The sequence below is a fragment of the Sminthopsis crassicaudata genome, chromosome 6, assembly GCF_048593235.1.
Source record: "Sminthopsis crassicaudata isolate SCR6 chromosome 6, ASM4859323v1, whole genome shotgun sequence".
Taxonomy (NCBI): Eukaryota; Metazoa; Chordata; class Mammalia; order Dasyuromorphia; family Dasyuridae; genus Sminthopsis; species Sminthopsis crassicaudata.
The window spans coordinates 151,756,823-151,778,657 of NC_133622.1; the positions used below are offsets into that span (position 1 = coordinate 151,756,823).

At 34.3% G+C, this 21,835-nt stretch overlaps 1 protein-coding gene across 4 annotated transcripts in view; it reads right to left on the reverse strand.

The window, feature by feature from the left end:
* Positions 1 to 21,835, reverse strand: part of HERC3 (HECT and RLD domain containing E3 ubiquitin protein ligase 3) — a 163,885-nt gene that overhangs the window by 26,441 nt on the left and 115,609 nt on the right. For all 4 annotated transcript variants that reach the window (XR_012483493.1, XR_012483494.1, XM_074275296.1 and 1 more), the window contains 4 exons: positions 9,898 to 10,041; positions 9,169 to 9,335; positions 8,869 to 8,935; positions 5,436 to 5,518 (listed from right to left, as the gene is read on the reverse strand). Coding sequence is in view for 2 of the 4 variants with exons in the window: in XM_074275296.1 (XP_074131397.1) it covers positions 5,436 to 5,518; positions 8,869 to 8,935; positions 9,169 to 9,335; positions 9,898 to 10,041 (461 nt within the window). In the remaining 2 variants the exon portion in view is untranslated. The remainder of the gene's footprint in view (positions 1 to 5,435; positions 5,519 to 8,868; positions 8,936 to 9,168; positions 9,336 to 9,897; positions 10,042 to 21,835) is intronic.

A 21,835-nucleotide genomic window follows, 5' to 3' on the forward strand; every position in this document is an offset into this window, starting at 1 on the left:
GGAACTATGCCCAAAAAGTTATCAAACTGTGCATACCCTTTGATCCAGCAGTGCTACTATTGGGCTTATATCCCAAGGAAATACTAAAGAAGGGAAAGGGACCTGTATGTAACAAATGTTCATGGTTTTTGTACTGGCTAGAAACTGGAAAATGAATAGATGTCCATCAATTGGAGAATGGTTTGGTAAATTATGGTATATGAAGGTTATGGAATATTATTGCTCTGTAAGAAACAACCAGCAGGAGGAATACAGAGAGGTTTGGAGAGACTTGCATCAACTGATGATGAGTGAAATGAGCAGAACCAGAAGATCGGTGTACACTTCAACAACAATGCTCTATGAAGATATATTCTGATGGAAGTGAAAATCTTCAACATAAAAAAAGATCCAACTCACTTCCAGTTGATCAATGATGGACAGAAACAACTACACCCAGAGATGGAAAACTGGGAAGTGAATGTAAACTGTTAGCACTACTGTCTATCTACCCAGGTTACTTATACCTTCGGAATCCAATTCTTAACGTGCAACAAGAAAATTGGTTTTACACACATATATTGTATCTAGGTTATACTGTAACACATTTAATATGTATGGGATTGCCTGTCATCTAGGGGAGGGAGCAGAGGGGGGGGGGGGAAATTTGGAAAAATGAATATAAGGGATAATGTTGTAAAAAAAATTACTCATGCATATGTACTGTCAAAAAATTTATAATTATAAAATTAATAAAAAAAAAGATAATAGTAGAGAAATGGATATGTTTGAGAAGCAGCCAATATATTGGGAGAGACTGAATATTAAAGAGCAGGGCAGAGCAATCTTCTGAAGAGAACAGGATGAAATTAGATTGTCTATGTCATACATAAAGGGATTTGCCTTGGGAAGGAAAAGGGTCACTTCTTCATGTGAGAGAGAGATGGAAGAGGAGACAGTGGCAGAAGGCATCTAAGTGATTTGAAAGGAGGAAAGGAACCTCTTGGTGAATGACCTCAAATTCTTTCAATAAAATATAAGATAAAGTTCTTAGCTAAAATGGTGAGAATAAGAAGAGCCATGGGAAGTTAGAGAAGGTATTAAAAGCCGAATGTGATATTAAATTGATGACAGAGGTATAAAAGGATTGCCTTGCCTGCATTAAAGGGTCCAGTTGAGATTATGTAACATAAATTTGTAGCAGACCCAGTCAGCACAATTTTGCAATTTTCTCCAGCTTTGTTCAGCAGTATGCGGGTTGGAGAAAAAGCAGCAGATAGCGGGAGATTTAGGCATCATATAACTGATTTAACCCTGAGTTTTCCTGGAATAGAAAGAAACTATGAGATGAATATACGCATATTTAATGGAAATACTTAGAACACTATCCTTCAACATTATAGTCCCCTAACTTAATGGCAGAAAATTTTCCACATAATTATCATTTCTCCTGATCTATCATGAAATAACTATTAAGCACTTGCATAAAATTTATGAAAGAAACAAGAGTATACAGAGGTAAATAGCAAATGTATATTAAGCAAATCAAAGTAGTTACTGAGTAAAACTCTAGCAATTTGGGGGTAGTTGGTTGAGAGTAGGAAGCCCTTTCCCCATTTCCTCTTGAGTCTGGGCTAGTTTTTAATAAGATTTTGCTGAAAGCAGATTAGGTTTTTTTTTTTTTAAAGTGTTGAAACTGCCCTTAAGATGTGGCTAATTAAGGGAGCTAAGGCCTAGTCTTTTTATTCACCAAAAGCATAAAACAGGCCTGACAAATTGTGAGACTAGAATCCTTGGGACTTGTAATATGTCCCAAGAGATTAGGAGTAACCCCATTCTGCTCTGATGGCCATATACTTTTGTATATGCTTCTATTTTAGCTAAATAATATGTCTTTGTCAAATATCTTTTTTTTTTTTATGCTGGCTAAATAAATCTTCTGCTATCTGTTAAATCAACTCTGAATGTCTTCATTTCATCACAATTCCAAACATATTGACTCTAATATAGGGCATGTAAATGAGAATAAGCTAGAAAGGGAGGCTAGAGCCAGATTGTAAAGGTTTATAAATGTCCAAAAGAACACTTTGCATTTTATCCTAAAAGCAGGAGATTCGGGTACAAAAGACGTGGGAGATTGTTTGGCTCTACTCTTATTACTTGTATAACTGGGCATATCATTAGCATTTCAGTTTCAGCATTGTCATTGTCATAAGGGAGTTGGACAAAATGATTCTTGAGTTCCTTTCAATTCTTGATAGCAATGACTTCTATTCATCAAAGACTGCTCGGGGCATATATAATCAATCAAAAGCAGCAAGACAGCAAAGAGTATACAGTGCCAGATCTGGAGTTAGGAAGAATCATTCATGAATTCAAATCTGGCCCCAGACATTTACTAGCCATGTGACCCTGAGCAGTATTTGCCTCAGTTTCCTCATCTGTAAAATGAGATGAAGAAGGAAATGGCAAGCCATTACAGTATCTTTGCCAAGAAAATCCTAAATGAATCAGACAAGACTGAATAACAATATTCAACAAAGAACTAAGTCAGAAAATTTAGCAGGAATATTCAGCTGAAAAAAAAAAAAAAGAAAAAAATTTTCTTTGAATATGAGCCATCAAAGATGATAAGGGAAACCATCTGGGATAACAAAATCATTCCACATTTCAATATGACAATTTCCAAACCTATAGAGACAAACTGAATTAAAATTAACACTGTATTTCAAAAGTAAACTCAATTACAATATAGAGAAATGGAGAGTATCTTTAGATTTACATCAATGTAGGAAATTCTCAATTTTAAAAAGAATATCAATATAAAATCTGCAACTATTCTGAATTTTTTCATTGCTCAGAGTTGCCTGAGACACAGAAAGGCTAAATGACTTTCTTTGGGTCACAAAGCTTTTGAGTATGTATGAGAGAGAGAGAGAGTGTGTGTCTGTGTGTCTGTATGTGTGAAAATGTAGGTCTTTCTGACATTAAGGTTGACCCTGTATCCAAGAAATTATGCAGCTCCTTATGGGATCCTGGCTGTTGCCTTTTATGAAAAAGCATGCCAGAGACTAGAGGTGATAGAGACTATATCTGCCCATCAAAGAATGAAGTCCAGAGAGTGTATTAGTCCATGGATGCAGAAAAATTTAACACTGGGAAGAACCTCACAGAGGAGTCACCTACCTGACCCAGTTTGATCAGGAAACATACCAAACCTTTTAAGGAGCCAGCTCATCATCAGCATCATCAGTTGGGTGACTTGTCCATTACTAACCCCTACAACCCTGTCCCACAGTGAACTTCATAAGGCTTTTCCAGAGAAAGAAACAATCAAACGATCAAAACAATCAATTCAGAGACTGCTCTTCCAGAGTTGTAAGTTGTTTTTGCCACATGTGCTTTGCACACACATTGTGTGCCTTGATAACACTTTATTTTATATTCATGTCCATTATGTTCCCCTCTCTTTTAGGAAAATACATACCAAAATTCCAGGGGAAATTTGTTATATCTATTGTGCTTACTTAGGAGGCTATTTGAGTAAATGATTCTGAGCAAGTCACTTAACCCTAGCCTCAGTTTCCTCATCTGCCAAATGAATTAGAGAAGGAAACAGCAAGCCATTCCAATATCTTTGCCAAGAAAACTTCGAATGATATCATGAAGAGTTGGACAAGACTGAATAACAACAATAACAAAGATCTAAGGAAGTCAGGAAATTTAGCAGTAATATTTAGTTGGAAAAAAAAGAAAAAAAGTTTCCTCGAATGTGAGCCATTGATGATAAGGGAAATCATGTGGGCCAACAAAATCATTACACATTTCAACATGACAATTTTCCAAACCTAACTTTTCTAAAAATTAATCAAGATGACTGGCTATTTAGCCATTTTGAATGGGAAACAATTGGTAGGAAACTCATGAACTACAGTGTTAGAAGTAATTACACAAAGGTTCATTCCTAGATCCCAAGATAGCAGTGACCCCCTGGGGATCTAATATGCTAGTGCCAGTGTGATCATGGGCTTACTAGCCCCGAGTCACTTAACCTCCATTATAGATGTGTGTGTGTGTATGTACACCCACCCACATATATGTACATGACTGTATAATCATAACAAAAATTAAGTCAATTGTTTTTCAGTCCTAAAGATATCTCCAAAAACATACCTAGCAGCAATTACATTTATTTGTGACAAGATTAGCCTTTTGTTTTCCTAGAAAAGAAAATCTCACCACCAAAAGCTATATATGTTGGTTAATGAATTAGTGAAGTTAGTCTCAGTTGACTCTGGCACTGAAGCTAACTACTCTTATCACTAGTGTCTTACAAGACTGAAAAAGACTGGTAAACATTAGATTCCAATGGCTGCTGCTTATCTGTTAAGTAAAGAGATAGAAATTCTAAGAGAAAAGGATCACACATTTAGAACTAGAAGGACTTCTGAAGGTTAAACCCAATCCCTCCATTATACAAATGAAGAAACAAAAAAACAGAAAAAATTAAGTATCTGAAGTGGGATTCCAACCTCTCTATCCCTAGAGCATCTTAGAAGCAGCTAGATGGAAGAGAGGACAGATACTAGCTCTAGAGTCGGGAAGACCATAGCTTACTAGCTGGACAAATTACTTGACCTCTTTTTGCCTCAGATTACTTAGATATAAAGTAGGGATAATAATAGTATCTCTCTCCCAGAGCTATTTTAAGAATCAATATATTATCAATATCAATTATCAATATGTTAAGAATCAATAATATATGTAAAGCAGTTAGCACATTGAATAGTATATAAATCTTAGCTATTATTATAGTTGTTGTTATAGTTAGTATTCCTGACTCTTGAGTCCACCAGTTCTATCCACTAATCCTCGCTGCCTCTAATCTACATTTTTTCCATTAATTATACATTTGTTTGACCTCCAATCTATCTTAGTGTTAATAAAAAAAATTCAGGGCATATGGAAGGCTAAATGTGACATACTGAAAATGCCATGGCTTCACATAGATTTGCAAGTGATTTATAAGTGATTTTAATTATTTAAACATAAACTGTTGAGTTTTTAAAGCTCTCCTTCCCAGATGATTTTTTTAATGTAATTCTTTCTAAAAAGACAGACCCAGAACTGTTCTGATTCTTTAAGTCAGCCATCAGTTGTGTTTGAAAATACAAGTCAATTTTCATTAGAATGCATATAAGAGATTAGAAACAATAACAAACAACCAAATCTGAAGCCAGTATCAATTCTCTTCATCAGCTGAAAAAACCATCCATGACTATTTTACAAAATGTACCTCCCCTTCCTCATTTTGTGACTCCAATATAACATAGTTCTCATAAAAGAACTTAGAATTTGGCACCTGTCTTATTCTAAGAAGGTCAACAGATTGGCTTCTAAGTCATGAAATAAATTTCTTGCTATGGGCACAAAGAAGGACAATTAACAATACGAACCTGTTGTCTTTCTGAACAGTCATTTTGTCTCCTCCAGGTATAAGCTTCTTCTCTTCAACCACCCCATAACTTTCTCTGCATATCTTTATTTAAAAAAAAAAAAAAAGAAAGAAAATCATTCTTTTATTCCATGTTCATTTCCAGAACAATACTGAGAAAAGCAAAACAGGAAAACAGAAAAAGAAAGAACCTGCATTAGCAAGCAAAAGGGATATTTGTTACAGATGACTTTCCCTTGTTCCTTGCTGAGCTTTTAAGTATGAATAGAAGACATTTAGAAGATAGAAAATGTCAACTACAGAAAACAAATGTCTAGTGTGTAAATTTTCTTATTCACACACTCATTTCCGAAAGCATTTTGCAAACCTTAAAGTATCATATGAATGTTAGCTATTATTATTATTGCTCTTATTTTTATTTAGATCCTTTATTATTTTTGTTACTGTGAGTCATCTTAGATATATCTGATTCTTTACAACCCCTTTTTGGGTTTTCATGGCAAATATTACTTGGTTTGCCATTTTCTTCTCTAGCTCATTTTTACAAATGAGAAAACTGAGGCAAACAGGGTAAAATTATTTGCCCAGGGTCACACAAAATTACTAAGTGTCTGAGGTTGGATTTGAATTCACAAAGATGGGACTTTCTAGCTGCAGACCTTCTACTCTATCTACCATGTGACCTGGCTGTCTTATTTAAGCAGTTGTGGCTACAAATTTAAAAAATAAATAATTGCTGTTCAAAAACAACATTTGATAGACAATGGGGGGCAAGATTGAGAGAAGAATGAACACAGATAAATAAATATAAACACGTAAGAAAGTAAGTCAGTTTGGCTGGAATTTAAGAATATGTGAACAATGCGCAACAAGAAAGGTAAAATTTGTCAATCAAACTGTAAAGAGTCTGAAATGTCTGTCTTATCCTAAATCCAAGTGGGAGTGACTGAAAGTTTCTTGATTAAGGTAGTGACATGTTCAAATTGGAATTTTAGAAATAACAGATTGGAAGTTGAACTACAAGAAATATCTATACCTATGTCATTTATATTTATACTTTCATCTGGGAGTCATTTGCATAGAAATGAGAGGTGACAATATGCAAGCTGATCAGCTCCCATTGAGAATGGAGGGAGAAGACAAAGTCCTGATGAATAGTAATCCAGTCAAACAAATGAAGGAACAGCCAAAGAGACAGAAGAATTTAAACTATTTGCTCAGGGTCATACAGGAAAATGGAAGGAAAGTATGTTGCAAGTCAGGAGAAACAAGAGAACAAAGTTTCATCAAAACCCAAGATGTAGAGAATATCCAAAAAGAGCAGACTGTCTAAGTCTAAAGTATGAAATGCAATATGTTGGTCAAAAAGGATGAAGACTAAGAGGAGGTTATTAAAACTGATAATTAAGAGATAATTGATAACCTTGAACCTTTGACTGAGATCAAAAGTCAGGCTGAAAAGGATTGAGAAGTGCACTCACTTCTTGTTTATCCAGAAAGTGGAGGTAACTAGTATAGATTTTTTCCCTCCCTTGTAATTTATCTCTGAAAGGCAAAAGAGATGATATGTACCAGATGAAAACTAGAGAGGAAAAGGAAGTTAAATGAAAGTTTTGTTGTTTCTTTTTTTATGTGTGTGTCCCATTTAGTAACTGCTACTAAGCTCAGAAGAGATTTCTTTTTTTAAATGTAATTTTAAAATAGAGAGATTTCGACATATTTATATAAGTTGCAGAAAAGAAGTCAGTAGACAGAGATGTGTGAGAATCAACTAATACCTACCAGGATAGATTTCTAGCTCACTGTGTAATATGGATTAGATTTGGGGGACTTGACTGGGATTTGACTGGCCCAAAGGGCTTAGGGTCAAACTGTGCATTCCTAGATGCAGTTTTGTGCAGCCTTTATCCATAGTGATATTGCTTCATGATTACCTAAAAGCAAACTTGGTACTCATTCTGAGGCAGTCACTGCATCCAATCCCGCTGACTTGATATGTGGAGATAAAATAGGCCATGGCTACTTAAGCTAAAGAAATGCTAGTGCATCGCTATATCTTTTCAACATTAGGGCTAAGTAAATCTCCCTCTCTTAACTGTTGAGAGATCTGCAAGAATCTTTCTTTCCATTCCTTAACAGAAGATAAGGAAAAGCAGAGGATGGTAGGGAGATGATAAGAGAGGAGCAGGGGAAGGGGAAGGAGATGGTAGAGATGACATCAGGGGATAGGATCAAGGAAACAAGTGGAGAGGTCAGCCTTAATGACAAAGGCTTAAATCAGAAGCTGGAGTGAAAAAACAGAGGATGAGGAATGATGTTAAAAAGGTTTTAAAATAAAGACGAATCAGCCAAAAATACTGGATTTGGTGCTAGAAAACCTTGGTTTGAAACCAAGCCCTGCCACCTGCTCTACAGATGATGTGGACAAGTCACTTGTGGATGTTAGTTCCCTAATATACAAAATGAGAGGATTGGTACTAGACAGCATCCCATGTTCCTTCCAATTCCAGATCTAAGATTCTGAAATACTGAACAAGGTCTACTGGGAATGGAATAATGACTTGAGAGGTTTGAGCATAATGATAACTGACATTTATACAGAGCCACTATGTGCCAGATACTGTGCTTAAAATTATCTCCAGTGATCCTTGGTGCTGTTATTATCCCCATTTTACAGATAAGGAAATCAACTGCCTTTCCTAGGAACACTGAATAAATGTCTAAGGCTAGATTTGCACGTATGTCATCCTAATTCCAAGCCCAGCACTCTAGCCTGAGGGTCAAGTGGAAGGTCTGGAAGGGGTGTGGAAAATATTAGTCAATTGGGAAAGAGAAAAGGGGTGGTTTTTCTGTGTTGAATGTCTAATAATGACTGAATAACAAATATGTAACAAGCCCAGTTAGCACAGCTGTGTGATGTCTAGCACTGCACAAAAATAGATTAAGTTGGCTTTCTGAGCTAATTTAAGGACTTTTATGATTTACCCATTTAAAAACTATGTAATCAATTGAACAGGCATTTGTTAAGCAATTACTGTACACAAGAGAATTATATTAGAGATTAAGAGAGATATAAAGTTAAAACAAAAACTGCCTTCACAGAGCTTATAATTTAGTATGGGGATAAGTCATAAATATAGATACATAAATTCATGAACATATCTTTTAAAAATGATGTAGGAAGGAATAGGTGCAGGAGGAGGCACTCATTACTGAATACCTACTATATGAATGGCATTTGTTTTCAACAAATCTTTGAATTTGTCCTTTTTTTTGAAGGACAAATCCTTGAATTTGTCCTGGTTTTGAAGACCACTGGAACCACCTGAAAATGTTTATGACAGACTTTATGAGTAATTAAGAAGTAGGCACTCTAAGTTATACACACAGTGAGGCACACAGTTTAGTAGCCAAATATGTTTGGTGCTCCTTACTGTGAAGTTGAGACAGAACACTTCTTCTACATCTTCCCCTGGGTAATCAAGAAGCTGCTGCAGACTCCTAACAGTGAAAGATACAGAGCAAAGGAGAATGGTCAGAAATTCCAATGGCATTCCTGTCATATTTATATTTATGAATAACAAAATAGTAACAAACAAAAACAAAACAAAACAAACAAAAAACAGTTCCATAAACTTAAACTAATCAATATATTTTCACTTTCATCTATGGTGATCCAAATTTCAAAAGTAAGAAAAACTAAACCCAACACCCAGTTTATTTCCATTTTATACCTTCCTTCAGTAGGTGATAGCTCCTTTAAATCTTCCAAGCCAGGTTTTACATTTAGTAATTTTTTGTAGAGAGCCAGTGGAAAGTGAAGATCTACCACAGTGAAGTTGTAGATAGCTAGTCCACAGATTATACCAATCAGGTGAAACCAGTTGTGCTCTACAAAACACTTAAAAAAAAAGTTAATACTTAAAACACACACACACACAATTTCAGAAGCTCAGTACCATCTAATTCAAAATAATTTTTGTTTAATAGGAGGCCTCATTTACATATTACTACTGTCTAATGAAACGCCTCAAAGGTTAAAGTGTCTTCCAGGTGATGATATGTAGTCCAAATTAAGAAATCAATTGATAGAAGCAAGTGAGGGAAAATGTAATAATAGCATAACCAATACATCTAGTTAATTGAAAAGCATATTTTTACCACTATTTACTAAATAGGTCTTGTTATGGCTCTGACTCAGTTTCTCCATCAGTTAAAGAAGAATGAAGGCTGACTTTCTACCACTTATGGAAAGCACTAACATAATGACCAACATAAAATTCCTCTGAGCCTTAAAGTACAAAAAACTAAATAAAAGACTATTGGAGCTTGTATCCTTATCATTTTTGTCATGGCCAAGGTCACCAGATCAAGAGTGATCAAATGATTTGGGGGGGAGGGGAACATATATGACTTATTTTGTTGAATCTACCATTTGTTTCAGTGTGACCCTGTTGACTTACTGTGTCAGAAAACCATAAGAGGTTTGAATCTTGATAATAGGTAAACATCCCATAGATAGGATTCAAAAGTTCCTTCAAAAGCAAAAGGAAGAATTCCTTTGTGACACCACCAGCATCCACTGCTTCTTCACCATCAAAGATTACCTGAAAAGATATGAGAAGATGCACGTGAGATGAAATCTGATAACAAAACTGGGAGAAAGGTTAAGAATGAAGAAGAAAGAGAACATGACCTGGTATTGCTTTGTAGTTTTACCTGAAATTTTTGCTTTTTACATCAAAAGAGTCATCTGAAGTTCCACTTATTTACAGAATCACAGAATTTGAGAGTTGAAAGGCACCTCAGCAATTATTTCACCCAAATCAAACCAAAAAGGAATCCTCATTAATACAAGAGCAGGGGTTAGAGTGCCAGGCCTAGAGGTGGTAAGATTCATCTTCCTGAGTTCAAATCTAGCTTCAGACACTTACTGTGACCCTGGACAAGTCACTTAACCAGTTTGCCTCAGTTTTCTCATCTGAAAAAGGATCTGGGAAAGAAAATGGCGAACTACTCTGGTATCTTTGCCAAAAAAACCCAAAAAGCTCAAATGGAGTCATAAAGAGTCAGATCAAACTCCGATTAAACATTTTTACTCATGAGGAAACCATCACCTCTCCGGATTGCCCTTTCCATTTTTAAGCAGTTCTAATTCTTGGACAGTTTTTCCATTCATCAAACAATCAAGAATTATAAATTAAGTCAGCAATCATAAAATGGGGCTACAAAAAGTAATCGTAGTTCCTGCTTTTAAAGAGTTTTCATTCAATCTGCAGAGTTAAGACAAATACATAAGAAGGATGCAACTGGTTTACAAAGACTGAAGTACATACAAGCTAGCAAGCAACACTGCTGTGAATACAAAGGAAGAATTAGCATAGGGAAAGGTTTCTAGGAAGAAATGAATCTTGAGTTCTTCCTAATAGTGATAAATGTAGATTAACAAGATAGAATGGAGGAGAGGACAGAAATGGAATCAAAGAATCTCAGAGCTGAAGGACACATCAAAGGCCTTTTAATCCAACTTGTATCTGAATAAGAATCCACTTTATAATAAACTCATAAGGTGGCCAACTAGCCTTTGCTTGAAGATTTCTAATGAAGGGTGCCCAGTACCACTCAAGGTAACCCATTCCACTTTGAAAAAATTCTAATTGCTAGAAAGATTTTCCTTACATGAGCCCAAGTTTCTTTATATCTTTGTACCTTCCAACCAACCCCTTCTCAATAGAAACACACACCATAAGTTTTTTATGTGAGTTTCTTCTGCTAAATTATATACCTCAAATCCCCTTAACAATAATTCCCAATAATGTATAATGTTGAATTATAAATTCTCTCCTTGAGAATATAAGCAATTTGATTCTACATGTACAATTATGCAAAATATATTTTCTTATCAGCTATATTGCAAACAAATAAACAAGAAAAATAAAGTAAAAAAAAAATCACCTACGTTTTGAAATGCATTCTAACTTCACTGGTTCTTCCTCTTAAGTAGGATAGCAATTTTCATCATAAGTCCTTTGGAATCGTCTCAGCAATTATATTGCTGAGAAAGCTGTCATTCACAGTTAATCACGGTATAATATTTCTGTTACTGTGTACATTGTTCTCCTGCTTCTACTACTTCATTTTTACCAGGTCATGTAAGTCTTTCTAGATTTTTTTTGAAAGCATCCTGCTCATCATTTTTCATAGCACGTTAAGTATACCACATTTTTTTAGTGATTCCCCAAGTGATGGGCATCTTCTAAATTTCTAATTCTTTGCCACCATCAAAAGAAGTATTATAAATATTTTTGTGTATAGAGATTCTCTCCTTTTTCTGTAATCTCTCTGAGGTATAGACAACAGTGCCTGACAGTCTTTTGGGCATAGTTCGAAATTGCTTTCCAGAATGGTTAGATCAGTTCACAACTGCACCAATAGTACATTAATCCCAATTTTTCCACATTCCTTTTCTGCCATATTAGCCAATCTAACAGATATGAAGTAGTGAAATGATCATGATGGATCCTGTGTCATTTTCTTACTAATCCTACTTAATTACTTTTGTCATGTAATTGTTTTAGTCACAGTTCTCTGTCTTTTAATTTAGTTCAGAAATAAGCTAATGTAATGAGCTGAGTTCAGAAATCCAGTTCTCTTAGTAATCACTGGTCTATTTTTATCTCATGGAATTTTGCTATACTAGGGAATGTGTGGACACCAAAAAACTTGGTCTAATATCTACACCATCAAGTCATCTTTCAACAATGTCTAATTTGCTTTCCAAAAGAGCTAATCCATTATCTTTTGACCTTCCAACCAGATGCAGATAACAAGCCTTTTTTTATAATAAGGAGGAAGTAGAGGGTCATTGCTATACCTTGTTATCAAATTTCCAATCATATCAATTCCCACATCTCAGCTATGTAACTAATCATGTTGTCTTCAACTCCTGGATATTGCCTACCCTGTTCTGTTTTTGTTTTGTACTCCCTCAAGGTCTTAGCTTAATCAGGAAGATTCTATTGACTGGTAGATTCTCACTATCCCGAGAAAATGGCTGTGCTTGGAAACTTGTGTCCTAGTTTACCTTATTTCAACTATTATAGTGACATTCAAGAGTTGTTAATTTGCATTTCTCTGATCAACAATGATTTAGAATATTTTTTCTTAGGACTATAGATTCCTTTGATTTTCCTTTTGATTTCTTCTTTTCATATTCTTTGAGTATTTATCAATGGGGAAATGACTTGTAATTTTATAATTTGAAGTATAGAAATGTTGAGAAATGAGAACTTTATCAGAAAAATTATTTTCCAGTTTCTGCTTTTCTTCTAACCTTAGTTGCATTGTTTTTCTTTGTGCAAAACTTTTAGGTTCATTTTATGATGGCTACAGTTTTCTTCTATGGAATCTCTCTCTTGGTGTTGAATTTTGTTGGCAACAAATAGAAATGCTGATGTTTTATATGGGTTTATCATACCATGAAACCTTGCTGAAGTTAATTATTTCAGATGATTCCCTTAGTATACCACTACATCATCTGCAAATAGTGATGATTTTGTTTCCTTATTGCTTATTCTCAATTCCTTTCTTTTTTCTTTTCTTATTGCCATAGCTAGCATTCCTAGTATAACAGTGAATAATGTTGGGAATAATGAACAGCTTTCCTTCACCTTAACCTTACTGGGAAGACTTCTAGTTGATCCTCATCATAGATAATGCTTGCTGATGGTTTTAGGCATAGACTACTTATCATTTTAAGGAAATCTCCATTTATTCTTATGGTTTCTAGTGTTTTCAATAGGAATGAGTTTTGTTTTTGTCCAAATCTTTATCCACTGAGATAATCATATGATTTTTGTTGGCTTTGTTATTAATATGGTCAATTATGCTGATAGTTTTCCTAAAATTGAACCAATCCTGCAATTCTGGTAGAAATCCCATTTGGTCATAGTGTTATGATCTTCATGATATATTGCTATAATCTCCTTGCTAGTATTTTATTTAAAATTTGTGCATCAGTCTTCATTAGGTAAATTGTTTTATAGTTTTCTTTGTCTGTTCTTGTTTTTACTGAACAGATATCAGCATCATACCTATACTGTTAGAGGAATTTGCTAGAATAGCTTCTTTGCCTGTTTTTCCAAATTCTATATATAGTGCTGGGATGAATTGTCCTTTAAATATCTGGTAGATTCTACTGCAACCCCTATGTTTACTTTATGTGTGTGTCTGCTCAAGTGTTTCTTGCAAACTACATTGTCAGCTTCTGCCTTTTAACCTACTCTATTTGCTTCCTTTTGATGGATGACTTCATCATATTCACATTCACAGTTTCCCCCTATCTTATTCTCATCCCCACCCCCATTATCCTTCTCTCATTTTCTTTTTTACCTTTTCTTTCTTCAAAATTCTGTTTGCTTTGGATCCCTTAATCTGCTTCCCTTCCAATTTCCCTGGAAGGTAAGATAAATTTCAATACTCAACTGAATGTATATTTTATCCCCTCTTTAAGTTAATACTGATAAAAAGTAAGATTCAAGCATTACTACCCCTCCACTGTAAAAGCTCTTTCTTCTTTTTGTGACTCTTTAATGTGAGATAATTTTCCACATTCTAATTTTCCTTTTCCCCTTCTCCAATGTAGTTTTCATCACCCCTTAACTTGTTTTTTTGTTTTTGGGGAGTTTTTTGTAGATCAACCTAGTAGTCAATGCATACCCATATCCTATATGAATATTCTCTCTAACGGTCCTAATAATGTCCCAATGCCTAATAATGATAAAGTTCTTCAGTTACCAGTATCATCTTTCCATGTAGGAATGTAAACAGTTTAACCTTATTGAGCTTTTTATGATTTCTCTTTCATGATTACAATTGTATGCTTTCCTTCAGTCTTATTTTTGAAAGTCTTAATTCCTATTCAACTCTAATAATTTTATCAGGAATGCTTTAAAGTCCTTTATTTCATTAAATACCCATGTTTTCCCCTTTAGATTTTGTTCAGTTTTGTTGGGAAGTAATTCTTAGTTGCAATCCTAACTGCTTTGCCTTTCAGAATATCACATTCCAAATTCTCTACTCTTTTAATGTTTAAGATGCTAAATTTTATGTGATTCTGCTTCTACTTCCATGATATTTAATTTTTTTTTTCTGGCTAGTTGCAATATCGACCTACAGCTCTGAAATTTGGTTATGTAGGTATTACTTTTTTCACACTAAATTTTTGTACTTCCTTTTTCATTTAGCCAATTCTACTTTTTAAGGAGTTCTTTTCTTCAATGAATCTCTCTCTCTCTCTCTCTCTCTCTCTCTCTCTCTCTCTCTCTCTATTTGATCAATTCTCCTTTACAAAGCTATTAACTTTCTTTTCATAATTTTCTTGCATCATTCCCATTTCTTTTACAAAAATTACCTGTATCTTTCTTATTTGATTTTTAAATTTCCTTTTGAGCTCTTCTAGGAATTCTTTGGATCTGTGACCAATTTGAGTTTTTCTTTGAAGCTTTGCATAGAACTGTTTTGACTTAGCTGTTCTGAATCCATGTCTTCATCTTTCTGGTTATCATAGTAACTTTATACCATCAGGATTTGTTGCTTCTATTATTTTTGTAGGTCATTTTCCCAGCCATTTCTTAACTTAGAACTTTATTTTAAAGTTGGGTTCTGATCCCTGAGTGGAAGGGACACTATCCCAAACTTTTCTTACTGATATTTTCAGAACTAATTCTGGAGGTATGCAGGTTTTTGGTTCTTCCAAGTTGGTACAGTCCTCTACTGGCCTTTGCTCTGGTCTGTGAGTGACTACAAGCACTCTTCCCCACTCTGGAACTGTGACTAGGACCCCTGTACCCTGTACAAACACTAGTGAGCTACTGTTTCTCTGACTTCTACAACTAAAACCTGGAAGTGTGAATGGGCAATGTGACAAGAGTCCTGCTCTCAATGGCAGCAAAGGGTTCCCTGTAATTTCATTTTAACCAGTTTTCCAATTCCTTTATCATCTGTGGGTTGGAAACTCCCAAAGCTCTTGCTGCCTCCAAAGCATATCTGACCACCATATTGCTGAGACAGACTTCCTGAAGATCTTCTAAGTTGTCCTGGGATAGAAAAGTGTTTCATTCTGACCTTTTGTTGGTTCTACCATTCTAGAATTCAAATTGAAGTATTATTTTTAAAGTTGTTTAGATGAGATGTGGGAGAACTCAAGTCCCTGCCTTTAATCTACCATCTTGACTCTGCCTTCCTTTAAACTTTTTTTTTTTTGAATTAAGAAATATTTACTTGTAGCTTCCCTCTTCAATCAGAAAAAAAAAAAAAATCCAATATGTACAATTAAGAAAACAAATTCCTGCACTGGCTATATTCAAAAATGTATTATTCCTTCTCTAGAAAGAAATTATGGATTCAAGATAAAAGAGGTAAATACCTGCTTAATCTGCAGTTCTCTGACAGTATGACTGTTCACTTCATTAATCGGAATAACAAAATGCTAAAAAGATTTTTGTCTTTACAATATTGTTGATAGTGAATAAATATTCTGCTTCTGTTTCATTCTGTATCTATTCATAGAAGTCTTACCAAGTACCTTAAAACCACACATTTTTATAATTTTTCTTTATTAAATACCATTCAATTTACATTTTTTATTTTAATTTTCATTTTAAAATATTTTACCAAAAAAAATTTTCCCTAAAGTTTTTTTTGTTAAAAAAAAACACACAAAACTCTTCAATAAAATGTTTAGTCTAGTTTAGACTAAGCATAGTCAAATATTATCTATATAATTCAAAATCAGCCCCTTCCAAAAATGTATCTCACTCTGCACATTATTGCATATTTTTTCCATCAAGAAATGGGTTATACCTTCTGGAATCATGGTAGCTCATAATTCAGAAATCTTCAAAATCACTAATTTTTGCAACATTGGTGTAACTGTATATGTGCTTCTTCTAGTTCTGCTCATTTCATGCTGCTTAAATTCATTTAAGTCTCCCTAGATTTTCCTGAAATTATTCTCCTCATGTTTTCTTATGGCACAATATTCTACTACATTTCTATTTCATAACTGCTGTCATCACAAAATGGTAGGAACCCCAGTAATTTCCAGTTTTTTTCCTACTACAAAAAAGCTACTATTGATATTTTATTATCCTACTATTAGTTTTACTATCTACTTTTCCCTATACCTCTTCTACCTTCTATATTTTCATCTACCTCGTCTTTAGGATTTATGGTTTTTGGGTTTGTTTTTTTTTAGAAATATAAATAATATAATTTTTTTAAATTAAAAAATAAGTTTATGATATTTGGTGCATTTGTTTAATATTAATATTAATACAATGACAACTACAATCCATTTTAGCAAAATGTAGTTTTTTATCTCTTTTAATTGATTCTATTTTTGTTGCTGCTGCTTCTATATCGTTATTATTATGCTTTTTTTTACTTCATCTAGAGAATAATAGATTCTGCTTCCAGCCTCTTAGAAGTTTCTTGTAAATATCAGTTTGTTGGACTCTGGTTTCTAATTCATCCTGCTATCCTCTTTCATTTTATGGATGAATTCATGCCATTCACAGTCATACTTATGGAGTCTGCTTTTGTTCTAATCTCCTTTTATCTCCTCTACTTCTCATTTACTCTTCGTTCCATTCCCTTAATATCTTTTCCTCCTGTTTCCTTATTGTGTGAAATATATTTCTGTATCCAAAAGTATGTACATGTATCCTTCCTTCTTTGACCAGTTCAAATGTGTATGAGGCTTAAGTGTCATGCAATCCTCACTTCTTCCTCCTTGTTGTGCAGATTTGCTACTTTCTTATTCCATTTATGTGAAATAACTTTCTCCATTATTTTTCCTGCCTTCCCCACTCTCCCAGTATATTATTCTTCCTTTTACTTTCTATTCTTTTCAGATCATCAAACACAATTTAGTCACACCTTTATCTCGAGAAGTCCTGAAGAAAAGGAGGAGTGATACAGTGGATAAAGTTGTGTGCCTGGAATCAGGAAGACCAAGTTGAATTCCAGCTCAGAAATGTACTAGGTATATGATCCTGATCAAGTCAATTCACATATTTGCCTCAGTTTCCTCATATCTAAAATGGGGATAATACTAGCATTCATCGTGGCAGTTAGGTGGTGCAGTAGATAGAGCACCAACCCTGAAGTCAGGAGGACATGACTTCAAATCTTGGCTGATACTTAACACTTCCTAACTGTATAACCCTGGGCAAGTCATAACCCCAATAAGAAAGAAAGAAAGAAAGAAAGAAAAGAAAGAAAAGAAAGAAAGAATACTAGCATCTACCTCCCAAAATAGGATTAAATATTGACTAATATTTATACAGTGCTTAGCAAAATACCTGGCACATAGTAGTTAGGGCCTATATAAATGCTAGCTTTTATTAGTATCATCATTAATAGTAGAGTTAATAATTTAACTTTGCTTAACTTCTGGTGATTACTCATATTTACCTCTTTATGTTTTTCTTAATTCCTATCGTTGTATTTCAAAATATCCACACAGCTGGGGCCTTTTCATCATGAATGTTTGGATTCATTCATCCAATTTTAATAAAGATCCACTGTAGGATTTTCATAGTTCTCTCTCTGGATGCAGATGGCATTAAGTATTTTTGAAATTTTCTGGGATTACTGAATTGCTGTTGAGTAGAGCTAAGTCTATCATATTTGACCACCATATACTCTTGCTATTACTGTGCACAATGTTTTCCTGGTTTTGCTCGCTTTATTCTGCATCAGCTCATGTAAATCTTTCCAGGCTTTTATGAAATCAACCGTTCATTATTTCTTATAGAATAATAATATTCCCATACATTGAAATACCATAATTTATTCAGATATTTCCCATATAATGGTGATCTACTCGACTTCCAATTCTTTGCCACAACAGAGAACTGCTACAAATATTTTTCCCTTTTGAATGATCTCTTTGGAATAGAGACCCAATAGTGGCACTGCTAGGTATGCACAGTTTGATAGCCCTTTGGACATAGTTCCAAATTGCTCTCCAGAATGGTTGCATTAGTTCACAACTCCACCAATAATGCATTAGTGTCCCAGTTTTCTCACATCCTATCAAACATTTATCATTATCTTTTCCTGTCATCTTAGCCAATCTGATAGGTATGAGGTAGTAGCTCAGAGTTGTTTTAATTTGCATTTCTCTAGTCAATAGAGGTTTTAGAGCATTTTATGATTACATCTGGCTTTAATTTCTTCATCTAAAAATTGTTCATTTCCTTTGACCATTTATCATTTCAGTAATGTATTGTTTTCTTATAAATTTAACTTAGTTCTTCATATATTTTAGAAGTCAGGACTTTATCAGAAACACTAGAAGTAAGAAATTGTTTCCCAACTTTCTGATTCCCTTCTAATTTTGGATGCATTGGTATTGTTTTTGCAAAACCTTTTTAATTTAATGTAATCAAAATGATCCATTTTGCATTTCATAATGTTGTCTTGTTCTTTGACCATAAATTCCTCCCTTGTCCAAAGATCTAGCAGGTAAATTATCCCTTGTTCTCTTGATTTGCTTGTAATATCATTCTTTATGTCTAAATCATGTGCTCATTTCAATTTTATCTTGATATAGGATGTAAGACATTATTTTCCAGTATTTCCAGAAATTTTTGCCAAATAGTGAGTTATTATTATCCCAAAAGCTGGAGATTTTTTGTATATCAAACAATAGATGACTACAGTCATTGACTATTGTATTTTATGTACCTAACCTATTCCACTGACCCACAACTTTATTTCTTAGTCAGTATGAAATGGTTTTGATTACTGATGCTTTAGAATACAGTTTTAGATGTGGTACAAGTAGGCCACCATCCTTTGCATTTTTTTTCCCATTAATTCCCTTGATATTTTTTACCATAACTTTTTCCAGATGAATTTTGTAATTATTTTTTCTAGCTCTACAAAATAATTTTTTAGCAGTCTGATTGCTATGACACTGTATAAGTAGACTAATTTAGGTAAAAGTGTAATTTGTGGGCATTTATTTTTAAAGGTTCTTGAAATAAAACATCTAAGACTTTTTTTTTATTTATGAAATTATTTTTTTTTATTTATGAAATTCAAGTAGTTTAGTGATTTTAAATTACATTTCATTCACTAGTCTGCCAATAAATTTTTTTTGGCTATGAAATTACAACTCACATTTTCTTCTATTTTTTTGTCTTTTTTAAAAATATTTTTTGATATCTCACGAAATCATTACTTTCTATTTGATCGATTCTAATTTTTCAATTAATTATTTTCTTTGGTAACATTTTGTACTTGTTTCAAGATGTTAGTTCTCTTTTCATATCTTTCTTCCATAGCTCCCAATTCTTTTCCCCCTTTTTTAACTCTACCTCTTTCATGTTGCAAGCCTGCAACAACTGTAGCGCTTGAATGAGGAAGAACTAATGCAGGAGTTGGACCTTCTATGGCTGAAGGGAGTATTAGTATTTTTTAATATCACCTATTTCAAGCCTTTTAACTTTTACTTTAACACTTTCTAGGAATTCTAATTAAACTTGTATTCTTTAACGTTTTGCTTGGGAATATTTACATAATTCTCTTCTTCTCAATTTGTATCTTGAGCTTCCCTATTATAAATAACTATGTTAAGATTTTGTTTCCTTGTTTCTTTTCTCATTCTCCCAGTCTACTACTTGACTTTAGACTTTGTGTTAAGCTAGACTCTGGGCACTTCTGAGGGAGAACGCCTGTCCTGAGCATCTATCCTCCACCTTAAGCTGGGGAATCTGTAAGTTTTCAGTGCTACCACAGTGATATAACTTGCTTAATGTCTGCTCACTGCCTTTCTAATATGAACTATGCAAGTCTGGATTTGGATCTGTTGGCTTGTCTTGGGTTAGAAGTTTCAGTAGACTGTTAATGTGCTCAGCTATTAATAGTCCTCTGGAAAGCTTGACAGGTTCAGAGAGACTGAAGTGTAGTTTCCTCTTTGTTCTGGGACTTCTGTCCAGGTTATTGCACTGCAGGCTTCTACTCTGAGCTAGAAGTAAAAATCAAATGTATATTTTTATTCTTGGAGAGTCACCTACAGTTTCTGCTTCTTCAGAATGTGTTCTTTCCTAAGGTTCACTGGAGACTGCTCTACTCTACCACTCCTATGTGCAAATGCCTGCTTCAGTCTGATGCAGGGCTGGGTAGTGGGGCAAGAGCTCCCATATGGTATCCATTTTTATATCCTGGAAGGCAAGGTTCAGGAGTCTCTAGTGAACTGATACTCAGGTTTTGGTTCTCTTTCATTCTCTGCTATGCATATGCATCCTATCTAGATCCATCCCACAGACCTCCCTGTCTCTCCAGTTCTTGGACCTAATTAGAATTGGGTCTGGTGTTTTTACTTAGAGAAAAATTTTATGAAGGAATTAGGTTGTACTTTTTTCCTATGCCCTGCTATTTTGCCCTGCTCTCTGAACGGTACACAGGGTCAGGCCCAGTGAGACCTGCTTTTTGTCTGCAGGTGCTTAGGCTATTCCTGAATTGAATCCCCTTCTAGTGCCTGCAGATCTCTGGCTAAATCCCTATGTTGACTTGGACTACAGAAAGTGGTTTGTTGTGGTTTCTCCCCAGATTTCCTGATCATTAAATGTTACACAATGTTATGCTTCCTCCTACTCCATAATCATTGATAATCCCTTGATCAACTTGTTTTTCTGAGCTCTCTACTCCTCTATCTCCAATTACCTACTACTAACTATCAACTACTAAATAAAGTGTTAGATGTTACCACCTGCTTTTTTCACAGGCATCTCCAACTCAGCATGTTCAAAACCCAAAATTATTGTCATCCTCCTAAAATCTATCCCTGTTCATAAGTTCCTTATTTCTGTTTAGGAAAGTGTCATTCTTTCAATCATCATGTTTAGCATTTTGCAATCATCCTTTATTTCTCACTTTCCTTCATCTCATAAGTCGAATCAATTATCAAAACTTGTCAATTCTATTTATAAATCACATTTCTTTTTATCTTCTTATTTCCCATAGGACCACACTAGCTGAAGAAAACTACTGAATTACATCAAGCATATTTCATATTGCTGGAGTTAACACAATTTTAAAGGTGACCCATAACTATAATTCTTCAGAGACTTGGATATTCCATGATGTAGTCAAAGAGCATCAGCAAAAAAAAAAAAAAAAAATACTGGTTTTTAAAAAAGGGAAGATCTTGGAGTGAAAGAATAGCTTGGGATAAAACAATACACAATTTTCTGAATACAATAAAATGCTCTCTTATTCCAGCCCAAAAAGACATGTACTGAAGATATATATTCATCGAATTGAATATCATAATTTAAATAATATGAATTCACATCCATTTTTTTTCTGTGTCCAGTTAAACCAAAT